General features: G+C 40.5%; 1 protein-coding gene across 1 annotated transcript in view; it reads left to right on the top strand.

Moving 5' to 3' along the window:
• Positions 1-16,840, top strand: part of PRELID2 (PRELI domain containing 2) — a 44,866-nt gene that overhangs the window by 2,544 nt on the left and 25,482 nt on the right. Inside the window, exons 2-4 of the mRNA XM_073355721.1 lie at positions 10,254-10,311; positions 12,661-12,734; positions 15,065-15,225. Of these exons, the coding sequence (XP_073211822.1) occupies positions 10,254-10,311; positions 12,661-12,734; positions 15,065-15,225 (293 nt within the window). The remainder of the gene's footprint in view (positions 1-10,253; positions 10,312-12,660; positions 12,735-15,064; positions 15,226-16,840) is intronic.

Below are 16,840 nucleotides of genomic sequence, written 5' to 3'. Positions count from 1 at the left end.
TTTTCTTTGGCTGTAGACATCCTCCTAGAGAACCCATAAACCTAGTGTTGCAGTTAGTCTTTTACACCAGAGATATGAAACTGGTTACTCTCTCAGTTGTTCAAAATGATAGTAGTGCAAAAACTACATATTACTATGGGAAGTAGATTTCTAAAAGTGAAATAATTTTAAACAATTAAAGGTGGTGTTCAAATGGAGGTAAATGATGTCTCATTGTTAGAGCTGGGCTTGGCCATGTTGCATCCTAGTAAATTTCCCTTCTGCATGTTACACTCTTGTACACCTAAAAATGGCCATACTGGGTGAGAACAAAGATCCATTAACCCAGTATCCTGTCTTCTGACAGTGGCCGATGCCAGGTGCTTTAGAGCAGTGCTTCTCAAGCTATCTGATGTGGGGGACCAGCAATTTTTTTTTTCCAATGTGTGCTCAGACTGGCAGCCGATGGCTCGCGGACTGGCACCAGTCCGCGGACCACCACTTTGAGTAGCACTGCTTTAGAGGGAATGAACAGAATTGGTAATCATCAAGTAATCCATTCCCAGTTTCTGGCAAACAGAGACTAGGGATAAGTTCCTGAGTGTGCATCCAAACTCTTCTTTTGCTTGTTGTTTTTCCTTTGACTAAAATGACTTTTTGGGGCTGAATTGTAATCTTTGTGTAATATGCTGATCCTGGTTTCATTGCCCTCAAACAGTGGCTCTTTTCTTATAAGAACAAAGGGAAAATCCAGAGCAGTGCCCACAATATTTTGTTTTTTGCAACATATGCTTTAAACATTAACATGACATTGACAGTAGAGAAACAGCTGTGTAGCACAGGGCATCTCCATGACTCCAGTCACAAATAATGCTGTTTGTTTCTTCAGAACATCTTACAATGATAAGAAGTAGAGTGGAGGACGTTCTGCAAATTGCTTTCTAAAATGCAAACTCTCACGAAAGCCAGGCATGGGTTCATACATTTTGGTCTGAATTGGCTGAAACAGTAACTTGCATGTCCCTTGGGACTCATCAGAAGAGAGCAGCTGCAGTGTCCTCAAGAAAAACATCATTCCTGAGGAGAAACGGAAATCTGTGCGTGTGTGCCCTTAAAGCAAAAATCTTACTATGATCGAGGTAGTGCTGTGAAAACTATCAAACTGCATGGCTCCAAAGTCCAATCTGATAATTGACAGACCATGTGCAACTTGCTGTGGCCCTGTGAAGTCCTGTCAGAGCTCATAGGGTTCTGTGCTGGCACAACTGTCAGTCCATGCACCGTCAACTGCAGAAAAGGGAGGGACCAAGATCGCTTTCTGCTATCTGAATCAAGAGTGGGCTGCGCTACTCATTAAATAAAGACATCCTTTCTAAAGCTGCTGGTGTCCTGTGTCCCCAGGAACAGAGGATGTCTACTTCTAGGTTGGGTTTTTTATTTTTATTAAGGGTTCTGCCACCTCTTTAAAAATCTTATAACCTTAGGGTTGTTAGGGTGAGTGTTATTGCTCTCCTTTCAAGAAATAATGTGGTTCCTTTTTGTTTTGAAAACTCATGGGGGATCTCCTGGCCCTATTCAAGTCAATGGGAATTTGGCCATTGACTTAAATGGGGTCAGGGTTTCATCCTGTGTAGTTCACCAGGGAATCCCTGATTGTATATGTGAATAAGGGCCTATAAAAAACATGGTCATGTTTTGTATTTTTATTGACCAAATGTTATGGCTCAATACTAAATTGCACGGATTCACTGCAGTGGTTTCATGCTGTAATCTGAAACCCTGTACAAGCCATTTTTGGTTATGTTAAACTTTTCAATATTATTCCACAGTCTCTTTCTCAAAAACCTCCATGTCACATTGTTGAACAGCAAGTGCAGACAGAAGTGCAGTGTGCAGTCTGTCTTTCTCTTCTGTTCTATTAATCTTCCACAGCTGTTCCTTAACACAAAAACAAACAAACAAAAAAACCACCCAGTGCTCACTCATGACCCTCTGCAAAGTTAGAAAAAATAATATATTGTCCCAGTTCCTGTACTCTTGATCTGTAAGGCTGGCAAGCTCAAATAGACATATTTAATAACTTTTGCATTTTAGAATGATGCATAACAGTTAACTAATCAGAATGGGACGTGCTTTGAAATCCTAGAATGGAAGGGACCTCGAGAGGTCATCTAGTCCAGTCCCCTGCATTCAAGGCAGGACTAAGTATTATCTAGACCATCCCTGACAGGTGTTTGTCCAACCTGATCTTAAAATCCCCAATGATGGAGATTCCACAACCCCCCCTAGGCAATTTATTCCAGTGCTTAACCACTCTGACAGGAAGATTTTCCTAATGTCTAACCTAAACTGCCCTTGCTGCAATTTAAGCCCATTGCTTCTTGTCCTATCCTCAGGGGTTAAGAAGAACAATTCTTCTCCCTCCTCCTTTTATGTACTTGAAAGCTGTTATCATGTCCCCTCTCAGTCTTCTCTTCTCCAGACTGAACAAACCCAATTTTTTTCAATCTTCCCTCATAAGTCATGTTTTCTAGACCTTTAATCATTTTTGTTGCTCTTCTCTGGACTATCTCCAGTTTGTCCATATCTTTCCTGAAATGTGGTGCCCAGAACTGGACACAATACTCCAGTTGAGGCCTAATCAGTGCGGAGTAGAGTGGAAGAATTACTTCTCGTGTCTTGCTTACAACACTCCTGCTAATATATTCCCTGAATGACGGTTGCTTTTTTTTGCAACAGCATTACACTGTTGACTCGTATTTAGCTTGTGATCCACTATAACCCCCCAGATCCCTTTCGCAGTACTCCTTCTTAGGCAGTCATTTCCCATCTTGTATGTGTGTAACTAATTGATTGTTCCTTCCTAAGTGGAGTACTTTGCATTTGTCCTTATTGAATTTCATCTGATTTACTTCAGACCATTTCTCCAGTTTGTCCAGATCATTTTGAATTTTAATCCTATCCTCCAAAGCCCTTGCAACCCCTCCCAGGTTGGTATCATCTGCAAACTTCAGAAGTGTACTCTCTATGCCATTATCTAAATCATTGATGGAAAATATTGAACAGAACCGGACCCAGAACTGATTCCTGCAGGACCTCACTTGTTATGCCCTTCCAGCATGACTGTGAACCCCTGATAACTACTCTCTGGGAACAATTTTCAAACCAGTTATGCACCCACCTTATACTAGCTTCATCTAGTTTGCATTTCCCTAGTTTTGTTTATGAGGCGGTCATGCGAGTCAGTATCAAAAGCCTTACTACAGTCAAGATATACCACATCTACCGCTCCCTCCCCCCGCCCCCAATCCACAAGGCTTGTTACCCTGTCAAAGAAAGCTATCAGACTGGTTTGACAGTATTCTTGACAAATCCATGCTGACTGTTGTTTATCACTGTATTTTCTTCTAGGTGTTTGCAGATTGAGTGATTGATTTTTGCTTAATTATTTGCTCCACTATCTACAATATATACAAACGTTCACTACAAACCAGTGAACTCATTTCTTACCGGTACGCTGCACTCATGGGAGGGACTTAAAGGGGGGGTATGTGACCTCCCCCCCGCCCCCATATGACCCCAGCTCCAGCCCGGGGTCCCCATGCTCTCCCCTCCCCTCCCCATGATTCATTACCTGAGGGGTGGGGGAAAGTAGGCTCTGTCCTCCTCCTGCTGCACTGGAGACTTCTGAACCGCAGGACTCTCTGGAACTGAAGCAGCAAAAGGAGCAGAATGTGGGACTGCTGGGCAGCCCTGCTCCGGCAGCTCATCCGGTGTGGCTGTACCACCCCCAGCCCTGCCCCAACCCTGTCCTCTGGCGAGGCTGCTGTACAGGAAGGGCTGGGGGCAGTACAGAGGAGCTGCTGGCATGGGGTCACCTGGCGGCCCCACCTTCTGCTCCTCCTGTGTCCTTCCAATACACAGTACTGGCTATAAATATCTAACCACCGTACTTGCACCACTGCCACAAACGTAGAAAAGATGGACGCGGTCCGTCGTTGATTTTAGTTGCATGACAATTCAGGGTCAGAAAAGAGGCATTGTTAGCATTATTTCTCGTTAAGGATTTGAGCCACAGACGCATTGCAAATCAAAATAATATTCTGTAGTATACATCTACATGACTTCAGAGGAAAGACCACTGGAGGTAAAGAGTGAGCCTAACTATGGCAGCCAAAGGCATAGAGCAGAAAGGTTAAAATAATCCTCTTTTAAATGTGACAATGTGGTACTGCATTCCTTATTTTTAATTAGGAATTTAATCCAGTTAAAGAAATAACTTGAGTTATAGTTAGCTTCATAAATCCCATAGTTCAAGTAGATTTTCCTCTTTTCTTTTTTTCCCTCCTCCCCCTTTTATACTGTGCAAATAAAACATTTTACTGCTTTGATGTTTTTGTGTTGCCTTTAACATAGGGTGAGGAAATGAAACTAAACTTACTTACTTACAAAGCTATTACAGCTGTGATTTGTCAAGGGGGCTTCCATGCCTAAGGCACTGAACTCCCATTGCCTCTTAATGAATGTAGGGAGCCTCCCTCCCGTTAGCCCTTCTGAAAATCATAGCATGTGTTGCTGTGTTCTAAGCATTCATGGACTGTAGTGCATGTATAAGCACTTGAATATGGTATCTCGGGTTGATTATACAAATGACCTTTAACCTACCCAAGAGGTCAAATTGTTTTTTCTCTCTATTTTTGCATACCTCAATAATGCAAGACAGTGGTTCTACATGACCAAAAAACTGGGTCACAAAAGCAAAATTCAAATTCAAGCTGCTTCTTCTCAAAACATACTCAATTTGTGGGATTGGATCATGATCAACCTAAGATCCAGTGACCAAAGAGAAATGTATGACAACCTTTTCCCTCTGCAGACATTAATACATATTGTCCTTGCATGTGAATGAAATAGCATGGCACATAGTATTTTACCTCTGAAAGATCACCTCAAAGCCCTGGGTCCAAACTTTGGAATTGGAGCAAAGCCTAGAAGCACATGGAACGAAATGGCAGCTCCATCTTATGCTTTAGGGGCATGGCTGTCTGCTGTGGTGTAGGGCAGTGGTAGCGTGCACAATTCTCTGCTTCCTTCCAGTGGAGAACTGAAACTATGTACAAGTCCACTGACTGTGCTTATTCCTCTCTGATTGGTGCTCTGTGGGTAGCTGCTGTGAAGGCATCAGTAATGTGCCTGGACTCTGCTACGTGGCTATCCAAAGTAGTGCAAATGCTGTGCTACTTAGATTGTAAGGTCTTAGGAATATGGTGATACAATTAATAACAATAATTTTTCCACTGCTTTGGTGGCTTGAGTGGGCACAGATGCCAACTCAGCAGCTGCCCCATAAAGCAAACATTTAGTTCAAGTGTGACAATGGTGTGACTAAAATAAACATATCCATATGTGAAAAGGCTTATGTAGTGACTGATGATCACAGATTACTTGATGTGCCGGGGGTTTGCTAGACCTTTTACAAAAAATGATATATAAAAATGTATTCGCAAAAACACTTGTGAAGCCTGAAAAGGTTGAGCTGATTTGGCAATGTCGGTGTTTCATTTCTGTGGGATAACAAAGGAGAATCAGTCAGAATATATATTTATTTTTATTTTTGCCAGCCTTTGATGTTGCCATTTTGATTTATTTGAGCTCCATTTGATCTTGCATGTAAAATCAACTCTTTCTTGCTTTGAAATACTTTTTATTTTTATATATACCATTACATGTAAGCTTCATGGATTCCTCTCTGCAGCTAAACACTCCGAGGAGTCTGTTCTCCCCACAAATAACTCCCAGCAAGTAGCATTGTGGTTAGAATATACCCCTTAATTCCATAACTTATTTTTATGCACTTTATTCAGTTTACTTTGTTATTTAGGATCATTTATTTCAAATTGCTTTGGCTTTAAAGGGACAACAAAGTGTGCGTTTTTTCTTTTAGTTTCTAAATGGAAGTCCTATTTGAAAAGGGTATACATTAATTCTTGCGATTTTGTTTGTTAAAGTCACTGGATTTACAGAAAGACAGAACATTAGGAGTTAAGAGTTATGCAATCATTATACATTGTTGGCATTCTACAAAACGAGAAATGAATTAATTGTTTTCAATAAATAACCAAAAAGGATAATCACCAGTACAACTCATCATTGTCTAACCCACTCTTAAAAATCTCCAAACACCTGTCAGGGATGGTCTAGATAATACTTAATCCTGCCAGGAGTGCAGGGGACTGAACTAGATGACCTGTGAGGTCCTTTCCAGTCCTATGAGTCTGTGTCCAGTTTGTTTATTGGAAATGGTGAATGAATTTGTGCTGGCTTTCACACTTGAACTACAGCATAAATAGCATTATATGCTATCATATCTGTGGCTCCAGTTCTACAAACTGGACTCGTAGATCTTCCTGGAGCCTCACTGACACCTAAAGAATAATTGGAGATAAAAATTTCCTTTTTAAAGTCTTCTCCCCACCCCCAGTGTGCATTTGGATTTGACAGCTTGTGAAAGTCAGTTTCACTGTTTCTCCTACCTAATCAGTTAATTTCTCTCATTATTTCTTTGCGCCTTTCACACAGCAATAGAGGGCTAAACCATGTTTTAAAATAGGAAAACCTGTCTGTAAAACCATACAAATTGACAGAGGAACTCTAGGGCAATTGTAGAATATGAAACTACTTTAGTCAGTTTTTAAAAGTGAGTTTAGACTTCAAGTCAGTCGGCCACCATAACAACGAATCATGTATTTACTTTTCAGGCAGGAATAGTATTTATTAATTACTGTCCCCCAGTACCCAAACACCCCTCCCCACCAAATATACTTTGAGGTTTCTATGGTGTATTTCAGGTTCAGATCTCAGTGTTTTACAAAGATGGGTAAATATTATGCCTAAACTGAGATACTAAAGTTCATTGGCCAAGCACAAAGCCAGTGAGAGAAATAGAACCCGGGTTTCTTCTCTCTAGGTCCTTGCTCCAGCCCCTTGATAGTGCTGCATCCATTTGCTGTCTCTTACCCTTTTAAAATGATTGTTTAAATGAAATCTTAGCAATCCTCAGTTTTAAGTACTGAGAACTACTTTAAAGGATGGGGGTGAAAGATATCAGCAGTCTCATTACATTTCTCCCCACCTCATTTTGTCAGGAAACCAAGTAGCAATATGTGCAAATTATCCTGCCTCTGCCAATTTTTTTATCTCCTGAAATTCACTTCTGTCTCTTCTGCACCCTCCCATTCTGGCCTCAATAAAAGTACTATGGACTGGACTGATTCAATGCCTTTCTAGAATTGACCACAAGATGGCATCAAATCATTTCACAGGGACGGTGATCATAGAATCTCAGGGTTGGAAGGGACCTCAGGAGGTCATCTAGTCCAACCCCCTGCTCAAAGCAGGGTAGAGATAAAGAAAACAGTCATGCTTTATACATATGATTTCAACCCAAATTTTTTAACTTGGAATTAAAGTTGCTGCACTGTAATCCTACCACCAGAAAACCAAGGCACTAGCAGTCAAGTCAAAGATGAGAACAGGCACTGAATATGGACAATTGAATGACTATTTCCCTTTCATCACCCATAGCAAACATATCTCACCTGTATAACCATGAACATTTTCTAACTCCAACCATGTTGGTTGATCATCACTCCTGAAGATTCTGTCTGTACTGAGCATGCTCCATCCAGGAGGATGCAGAGATTGAGCCAGACTTTCCCTATAATTGCTCTTGTTGGCTGCTGCAGGCCACTGGAGCACCATGCTTGGGAAATGGAAGTAAAGAATCTGTCTCTGCAGTGCTCTCAGTGCCTTGCCTGCTGGGTCCAGGCAGTGGAATGAGAAATGCGAGGATGGCAGGGAAGGAGAGGAGTGGGGACTGGAGGCGGGGGAGTGGGAGAAGAAGAGGAGCTGATGGTTGGAATAGAGGAGGTGGGAAGTACATAGGCACGAAAAGGGAGGAGGCAGGAGCTAGGGGTCGGGAGGAAGGAAGAAAAATGTGACTAAAGACTGTATCATAATGGATATGCACAAGAGGCAGAATTAAGGTTGACAACGTTAATTCTGGCACTTCCTAACATTTAACTTTGCAGCTTTGATTTTTTTTTTTTTTGAATTTGCATCCTTCATGTTCTTCTAATGGTGTTGGGTGGGTTGGTTGGTTGGTTTTTGGAAGTAAAATATGACTAGAGAGAGCAAGCTGGGTCTTGTCCATTATTTTATGGTATTTAGCAATAGCTCGCAACAAGGAGATAATGTTTGTTTAAATGGTTGTAGTGATCAGGTGCACAGGCCCTGTCTGATTGCTGGCATGCTGGAAAGTTGACTCCAGCACAGCTTCCCCTTTCCCTTGCACTCATGCTCAAGGGCAAGAGCTCTCTGGTTAATCAGAGACTCCAAGGGGAGGGCTGGAACCTCCATACCTGCAGTGGTGGGGACCAATGCCTTGAGGGTAGGCAGTTGCCCCACAAAGTCACTCCAGGGCTGAGGAAATAGCCAGAGTGAGATTTTTGATCTCTGCTGCTGTTGTACTTGAAGATCCTCAGAAAACCTAAGCCAACCACATTCTTCCCCCAAGGCTTTTAAGTATATTTTGTTGTGACTGCTACGCTCGCCGAACCATTCCATCTGCTTATAGGCTCTTAACACCATTTCTTATACTCTGCTGTGTAGGAAATTGAGTCTGTTTCTGTTTTAAATACTTGGGTAATAGAGTCTGCTATTTAGTGAAAGATTTATGTAAATGGCTTTTTGTTTCACACAATTGGGCCTTACAGAGTGTAAGTTACATTGATAATGTAATTCTACAACTACTTGTGCCATTTCAAAGCAGCATGTTGCATAGAAGCCTCTGATTTAGCTACATAATAGGAGTCTACAGACTCCTTTTTTAAATCCAACTTTTATTCCCAGCAACAAAAATAATTGTAGTGGTACTGCAGGATGAATCAATTATCCTCTTCCGGAATTTTTGTCCCTTTTTTCCTCCAGAATTCCTGGTTACTTTAAAGCAGGATGCTGTAACATCTGTTACCGGTAATCACTGCATTACCTTAACTCATTTAGTCTTAAGATATAATTTTCCCACCTCCTTTCACTCTTCATATTTTTTTGTCTAATGTTAATCTTTATCTGGCGTTCAGTATTTTCTCAGTACTAATCTGGGATTTGTATTAGTCCAGTTACTTTTGAGTCATGTTGGATTGCAATGATTTATCTTTGCTTTTTGTTTTTGATGTCAGCATCCATTCATGTGAAGGTTGCTTGCTTTTAGCAATGGGTAATATAGTTCTTTTCACCGTCTCAAGCTCTCTGCCAACAAGGGAGTCCTAAATGACTTACTTATCCCTTGCCTCTGTTTCTCTACATAAAACATTCCTTATTACAGAGTTCATATATTTCAGACATTTGATACAATTTCTACATAATTCTTGCACACGCTGTCTTGGGGAGTCAGAGCTGGAGTCTCATTTCTTCAGCTCTGAAATGACTCTGCTACTTGAGCTAAAGGAGATTTTCCTTAGCAGCCGCAGGCAGTAGTGGTAGTTCCATTAGCCTCTCTTCAAGCCAACCGCTGGAGCAGAGGGATGTGCACACCCACCAGTACGTAACAGGATGAAGTGACATCTTCCTTTCTAGAAGAAATCTTAAAGATGTTGCAGGACAGAAAAAGCTCACATACAGTATTTGGCTTTGCAGATGCCACTGTAAACCAGCTTTCCTGCACCTTGCTGCATAACTTCGGGCTATGAACTGTATTGTAAGCATGCTCAGCAGCATTTACAGGTAGTGTACTGCAGGAAACAAGGTCCAAATTATTACTAGTGTAGCTCCTTAGGGATGAATTTGACTCATGGAGCTGTGGCACTTCTGCAAGCCGTGGTCCGTTAAAATCATGTCATACAGGTCAATCTTATTCTGTTTCTGCTTTGAGGGTATTCTGTATGCTGGCTCAGGCTTTAAAATCTCTGTTTAATAATATGAGCGTTCTGTAGTAAGACTGAACGTTGGGTGTTTTTTGAAGGCTAAGCAAACCTCCTCACCACAATAAATGAAATGTAAATTTTAAAAATATTTTTAATTTCTCCCCTTAGCAAATGTTTTAGCTAATCTAAATGGACACTGGATACTGCACACTCTTGACACAAGCCTGCTCTTTTTCTCCATTGAGAGAACCATGAAAATGCTTATTGATTTCACAACTGAGCGTTGGCAATTTTCTCTTACCCAAGTGACAAATATAGTGATGTTTACACTGTACGTTTTTTTTTATCTAGTATCCCAGTCCCATGGATAAACATGTCACAGCTATAAAAACCATGGAAGAGAAAACAGGTAAGCTACCTATTCGTGGTGGTGTTATAATTGTGTTTCAGTAATGCTGCGGGTATGGACCCAGGACCCCATTGTACTAGGTGCTGTATAAACACAGAACAAAAAGACAGCCTCTGCCCCAAAGAGCTTACAATTTATTTACACCTCTCGTTTTACATTGGGAGGTAATTCAGAGGGTGTTAGGCAAGTTATGCTTCTATTCTCCTTGTACTACTTTCTTTAAGTGTATAGGTCCATTCCATTTCTGTAATGACTCCCATCTGTAGCTATCTCAGTGAATTTCTAAAGCCCACTGAAGTCAATGGAGATTAGCTCTAAGTGATCCAAATCAACAGGCATTTGATTACTTTGGTTTAAAGATGGGGAAACAGGGTTTCAGTGACCCAATATTCTATAATAAGACACTGGCAGAGTCAGAAATTGAAGCCTGATTCCCACCCCAGTTGCTTTAACCACTAGAACTTCTAAAATAGTGTAAAGCATTTAGATTTCTCCAGCTGCCAAACATTCGTGACACTGTCTGGAAAAGAGACACTTGCACAGGTGGCAGAATTTTGGTAAGACTGATGCCTTTGCTGCTGTTAATGGGTAGATAGTGTTTGTGTTTGTATTTGTAATTTAAAAGAGATTTACTGGTAGGCACACTGGAAAATTGCCAGTTAAGCACACTGGCTGATATACAATGTATGTACACTTAAGCAATTTTATTTTAAAATACGGGGGAATAAACATCCATACAAAAGTGTTTTTGTGCTGAAACAATAATCTGTTTCTGCTCTTGGAAATGTGCTCAAGTTCTCAACTTCTGTACTTCACCTTCTGGCCCAAGCTGCTCACGAGTGCTCTAATAGAGAGAGCCTCTGTCTCCCAGGTTAGTATGATGACTTGCTGGGGAAGAGATACAAACAAAGGAAGTGTATTCATTTTGATACCATTTTCAGTCAAATGGAAATATCATCATGTAGGGCTAAACTCCAGCCTCACATTGAGAGGAAGGATGGTCCAGTGGTGAGCCTGGTGCCTAGGAGATGTGCGATCCGTTCCCTACTCTGCCACAGGCTTCCAGTGTGACCTTGGGCAAATCACTTAGTCTCTCTGGGCCTCAATTCCCAATCTGTAAAATGGCCATGTAAGTATTTAAAATAGATCTACATGGTGGGTCTTAATTACAGTATTCTGCTTTGTCTGTACAAGTGTGGTATCGCTGAGCTCCCCCTGCATAGAGACAATGGAACACTTGCACTGATATCAGCCAAAGTGTATTTTGAGAGCAAAATTGTACCAGTATGCACTAAGCAGCCCTTTTCGTGGGAAATACTGGTGTATATGCCATGTAAGCACCTCCTATTTACCCAATGTACCATCAGAGCCCTTTCACAGCCCACAGATCCCACCAGATAAACTTTTTGAGAAGACAGTCTTTTATCACTGAGAGCTCTCATTAAACTGGGCCGTCTGCCAGTTGGCGTCTCCTTTTGCAGCATACTGAGGTTTCTGTACATGGTCTGGTTCATTAAATATTAAAATGCAAAGAGATCCTGAAAGCCAGTCACGTTTTTGGTGATGCTAAATAACTATCATTTGATTTTTAATAGATCGCTTTGTCCTTGTCAGGGGGCCCAATTCAATATAAAAATAAATGAGTAGTCAGAAGAGCTTGCTGTAGACCTCAAATGCAGTAAGAGGGAGGAGTGTATTCTGTGTGCCGGTAGGATATATTTGAGAATATTAAGTGGAGGAATGAAGCAAGTGGAAAGCAAAGTTTTTGGTCCAGGCATGGACTGACTGCTAAACAGTCCATACAGACTAAAATACCTGCGCTCTACTTTTCTCTGTTCCCAGATCATCAACAAAATAGTGCCACTGAAAATGAACTCCTTTGCTGCTATGTTCCAAATCCAGCTCTGACTTCTGTGCTTTCATGCCCTCTTATGTGAGGGCTGAGTTTGGCTGTGTGTGCTTTGCCCTTTACAAATACTAGTATAAATGCCAAAAAAATGTTTGTAAAATACCATCTGTTCTCTGGTTGGTAGGGGGTACTAGAGTGTAGTGATGGGCACAGATACCCTCCTAATGAGACTGAGCCCAGATTGTCAGCATCTTTCTTGTTTACCACTTTGTCTGGCAAAGGAGAAGGAATACCGTGGTTACTCTAAATAATAATAATAATAATGAATAAAAAACAGTCTAATGCATCATTAGTTTGCCAGCCTTCCTGCCTACAGTTTCATTCTCTTGCTAAATCTCCAGATACTTTATTTTTATTGATAAAAGGCAACATTTTCCAGGCTAGCTCTTCAATATGTCTTATTTATTTTTTTTTACTTTTTTTTATTTTTTTATGATCAGATTTGTCCACAGGGATTATTTACAGAAGGAGAATTGCAACATGTCAGAATGTAATTCCAGAAATCTTAAGAAAGGTAATTACTTTAAATCCAGGTTAAACTTGGCTTTGGATTATGTTTTGTTTTATTTTATTTTTTATAGGGATACTTAAAAAGAGAAACAAACAAACAAAGAAAAAAACCCCAACCTAACAACAATCCTGATACAGGCTTGTGATGCAATTTACATGAAAAGACCAGATTTCCCATTAACTTTTTAGTGAGAAGAAAGCTTAAAACTTTTTTTTCTTTGAAAAATAATGAAAAGGCTCTGTATAAATGAGTCTTACACTTGGTTAGGAAGGACAAAACTTCAGTCTTGCACAGAGTAAGATATGGGTGGTGGCATCTCTCGTGTACCTGTAAAATAGTCCAGATGAATCCTTCAGCAGTTTCAAATTGTTTTCTCTCTTATTGAAACCTCTTAAAGCAAGCTGCTGTCCTTTTATGGAAGCAGGTTACTGGAAGACCTTGGAATATATCTGTGTGGCTATTACTAAAGTGATTTTGAATAATTGTATACATGTTTTATAAAATGATGTGATTGTGTGAACTGAGGGTTTTAAAGAGATGTTACCCCAAATAATAGGTTTTGTAGAAACATCTTTAATGTTGCCAGCTCTCTTGTGATATTTTCTTTTTTTATAAAGCTCAGCTCTTAAGAGTCTTGTGATTACTTGAAAATGTTAGCTTTTGTTTCTAGCCCTCTTGGTAGAAGAGAGAATCTTGAAAATGTGACCAAAGTGTACCCTGAAGGTTCAGAAACCAAAATTCAAGTGAAATACTTGAGGTCGGCACTTCTGCAGTCTCTTACAAAACCTACCACTCTAGAAATGCTGCCATGGATTTTTGTTTAAATGCCAATAAAAACCTTTGGTGGAAAAATGAACACGGCATGGAAGTGTTTTGCAATCCAAACGCTTTGAGTTAGTTCTTGAGAATATTTCATTGGCTGTTTTCAGTAATTGGCTGAAAGTAATGCAAATAAAGAATACAAAGAGCATAAGTAGCAAAAAATAAGCTGTCTTGCAAAGAAAATCAATTTGATTGCTCCAAGACACTTGTGTCACAATCAAAACCAACATTTATAACACGGCAATGTCACTTCAACCCCACCCCATTCCTACACTCCTTCGACATTCCTAGAAATATAGATGTAGCTAATTCCATGTAGGTGATCTAAGGAATCTCTTATTGCACTGCAGTAATGAGAGAGAGCTCTCACTTAAATTTGTATGCAGTGCTGTTGTGATGCTCGAGAGAGCATCGAGATGCTCGAGAGAGGAGGTGGGTGAGGTAATATCTTTTTATTGGACCCACTACTTCTGTTGTGAGAGAGGCATGCTTTCGAGCTATACACATCTCTTCCTGTGTAGCTCAAAAGCTTGTCTCACTCGCCAGCAGGAGTTGGTCCAATAAAAGATATAACCTCACCCACCTTGTTTCAATTACATTTCAGTTGATGAAAATTAGCTTTAATTTTATTAACAGCTTGTAACTTTTCTTATAGTTAGTATGAGAGCATTTATGCCCATTACATCTGTGTTTTTATTCTACATCCTTCTTCCACACAGGAAAAAGTAAACTTCCGCATACCAGACAGAACTTAAAATGATTCAAGGGTGCGATTCTCATCTTTGTTCTGTCCTTTGTGCACTGGATGCAAGGGAGAGAGCAGAGTGAATGAGTTCTAAAAGCATCAGGTCTGGCTGAGGAAGAATTCTCCCAGTGTAGGAATAGAGAAAGACAGACATAAGCTGACTTCTGATGATCCCTTGAAACCTCATGGTAGAGAGCATGATTGGGCAGGAGGGGTGTGTTGGGGGTGGAGACACAATATACAGCTTTGTGAGGATTCTGGGTAGTGCTGCTGCCCATAGGCAGCTGGGAACAGACTGCTGTAACTTAACTTACCCCTGAGGAGCTACTTATTTCGGGGGGCCAGAGCAGCCCAGAAGCAGGAGGGTACAGACGTAGGTTTGTGCTGCACATCTTAGTTTTAGCTGATTGTGTTTTGCATGCCATAGTCTGTGAATGAGCCCTATTAGAATCCATCATTTTAAATAGGCTATAACAAGTTAGAAATGAAACATGATGTAGCTAGATCATTTATTTGGCATTTAGCAATCCAGGAAGTCTGGCTGGGGACTGAGCAGTTTGCATAAATCTTTGAACGTTTGCATGACCTCACCGCCATCTATTAAGGTCAATGTGTATCATTAAAAACTGGCTGCAGCTGATGTACCTTCATTCTCAGTGTTAATCCTCAGTTTTAGTATACAAGGATAAAAATAAATTCTAAATATGTGAAAGTGTTTGGTCTCAAAATACTGAGTTTTGAACGTTATAATCCTTACACTTGGCAGGTCAGTGTCTTAAAAGTGTCTGACATCTACTTGGAGGAAGAATCTTGGCTTAATATGCAGGAAAGAAATATGGTTATGAAGTCTCATTGCCTTACCTGGACACAATATGCATCTCTAAGTGAAGAATCTGTCTTCAGGGAAAGCTTGGAAAATCCAAATTGGTAAGGTCGAGCGCCTGCATGTGAATACTGGGTGTCTGTGTGTGTGTGTGAATAAATATATTAGTCTATTATACCCAATCTAGTTGGCCAAGGAAGTCATGAAGCCCTAAAATGTTTTCCACTTTGTCTTCTGAGCTGGTAACTAGAGATGGGCCTAAAGGAAATCTCTGCACCCAAACACCTTCAGATGTTGGGAACGTTCAAGTCCTTTTTTTCTAAGTTGTCTTGGCTTGGTCTCATCTCTACTAATGACCACTTGAAATTTGTCCCTTACGTTAACACTGTTCCATCTTGTTTCACTCTTATTGTGCAATGCAAGTATTGCTTGCTTATTTATTTATTTTATTTGCCTTTTTTGTGTTCTCTGTGAAACATACAATGGTATTTTGGTACAGCCCATGTTACTGCTGAAAATTGTAAAGACATTTAGGAAGGGCCCTATCTTTAGCCTAAATAAAGTCAGTTCCTTGCAAATGTGAGCATACTGAATATGGGGTGGGAAGAGAACTTTGCTATCAGAAGACAAACTTCTTGTCCTTTCTACACCATTCTTGTGATTGGTAAGTGTCCTGGGGCCTGTGATCCTGCATTGAGGTTTCCCAAGTTTCCTAGAAAAGTAGTTTGTAGCTGTATCCATAATGCATCCCACATTTGGGGAACAAGAAGATTGCCATGAAGACTACATTGTAAATACAAGGTAGCTATAGTTTGGTCCTGTCAGTCTTCAGTATAGAAGCCATTCCCTCTTGAATCAGGCATTAAAATGGGAGGCCTTGAAACTAGAGGCTGAAGTTGAGGAAGTAACCCAGCTTCAACATGATCCATTTGTTTCTCATAAGCCAGAAACAGAAAAGGCAAGCCTGAATGATTGCTGCACTCTGCTGCCATAGGATATTGTGCAGAAATCAGGAAAGTAGATCTTACATTATGTTTTAACAATTCCCAGCCTGTGAAATAGAAAAATCTAAAGGCAAGATCTTGTCTGAATGAGTTTCAGCTTTGTGTAGGATGGGCATGGTGGAATTTGCATTTGAATAAGTGGAGAACTTATACAAAGGAAATAAAAGAATTTTAATGATGCGTTAATGTACAAGCTCTACAAGAAGCACTGGAGTGTGCGTTACTAGGATAAAACACTTAACCTTCGAGGATTTTGGACCTGTGTGTGTTTATTTCTCTGCTCAACGTGTCATGTTGTGCTCATGATGAGCCTGCCCATGCTGCTGTTCCCTTAATGTAATATTTAAGGTTATGACTATACAAGCTGTATGCGGCATTGAACATAAAGTGGTTGCACTTAAACATGAGCAGAGGGTATATGTGGATACAGGTAAGGGTAAACTATATTTATTCTGCTATACTGAGTAGTAGTAATCCTCAAGCCCATTGCATGTAGTCCCACCTATAGTAAATTGCCAGTGGATAATGCCACCATGTCGCCAGCTGGCATTACTGAGTTTCATTGATGTTTGTTTTTTCCCCCGGGGGGGGAATAGGTAGTCTTTTGGGGGGTGTTTTTTTTTTTTTTTAAGTATAGAAATACTCAGAACCTGTGAATTAATTTAGCCAAGTGTTCCTATCACTGTTGACCTTGTCTTCCTTGCCTAAACCCCTC

Source organism: Lepidochelys kempii, chromosome 8 (genome assembly GCF_965140265.1).
Source record: "Lepidochelys kempii isolate rLepKem1 chromosome 8, rLepKem1.hap2, whole genome shotgun sequence".
Lineage (NCBI taxonomy): Eukaryota > Metazoa > Chordata > Testudines > Cheloniidae > Lepidochelys > Lepidochelys kempii.
Note: the sequence above shows the minus strand (reverse complement) of the source record. Positions and strands in the feature narration are given on the sequence as shown.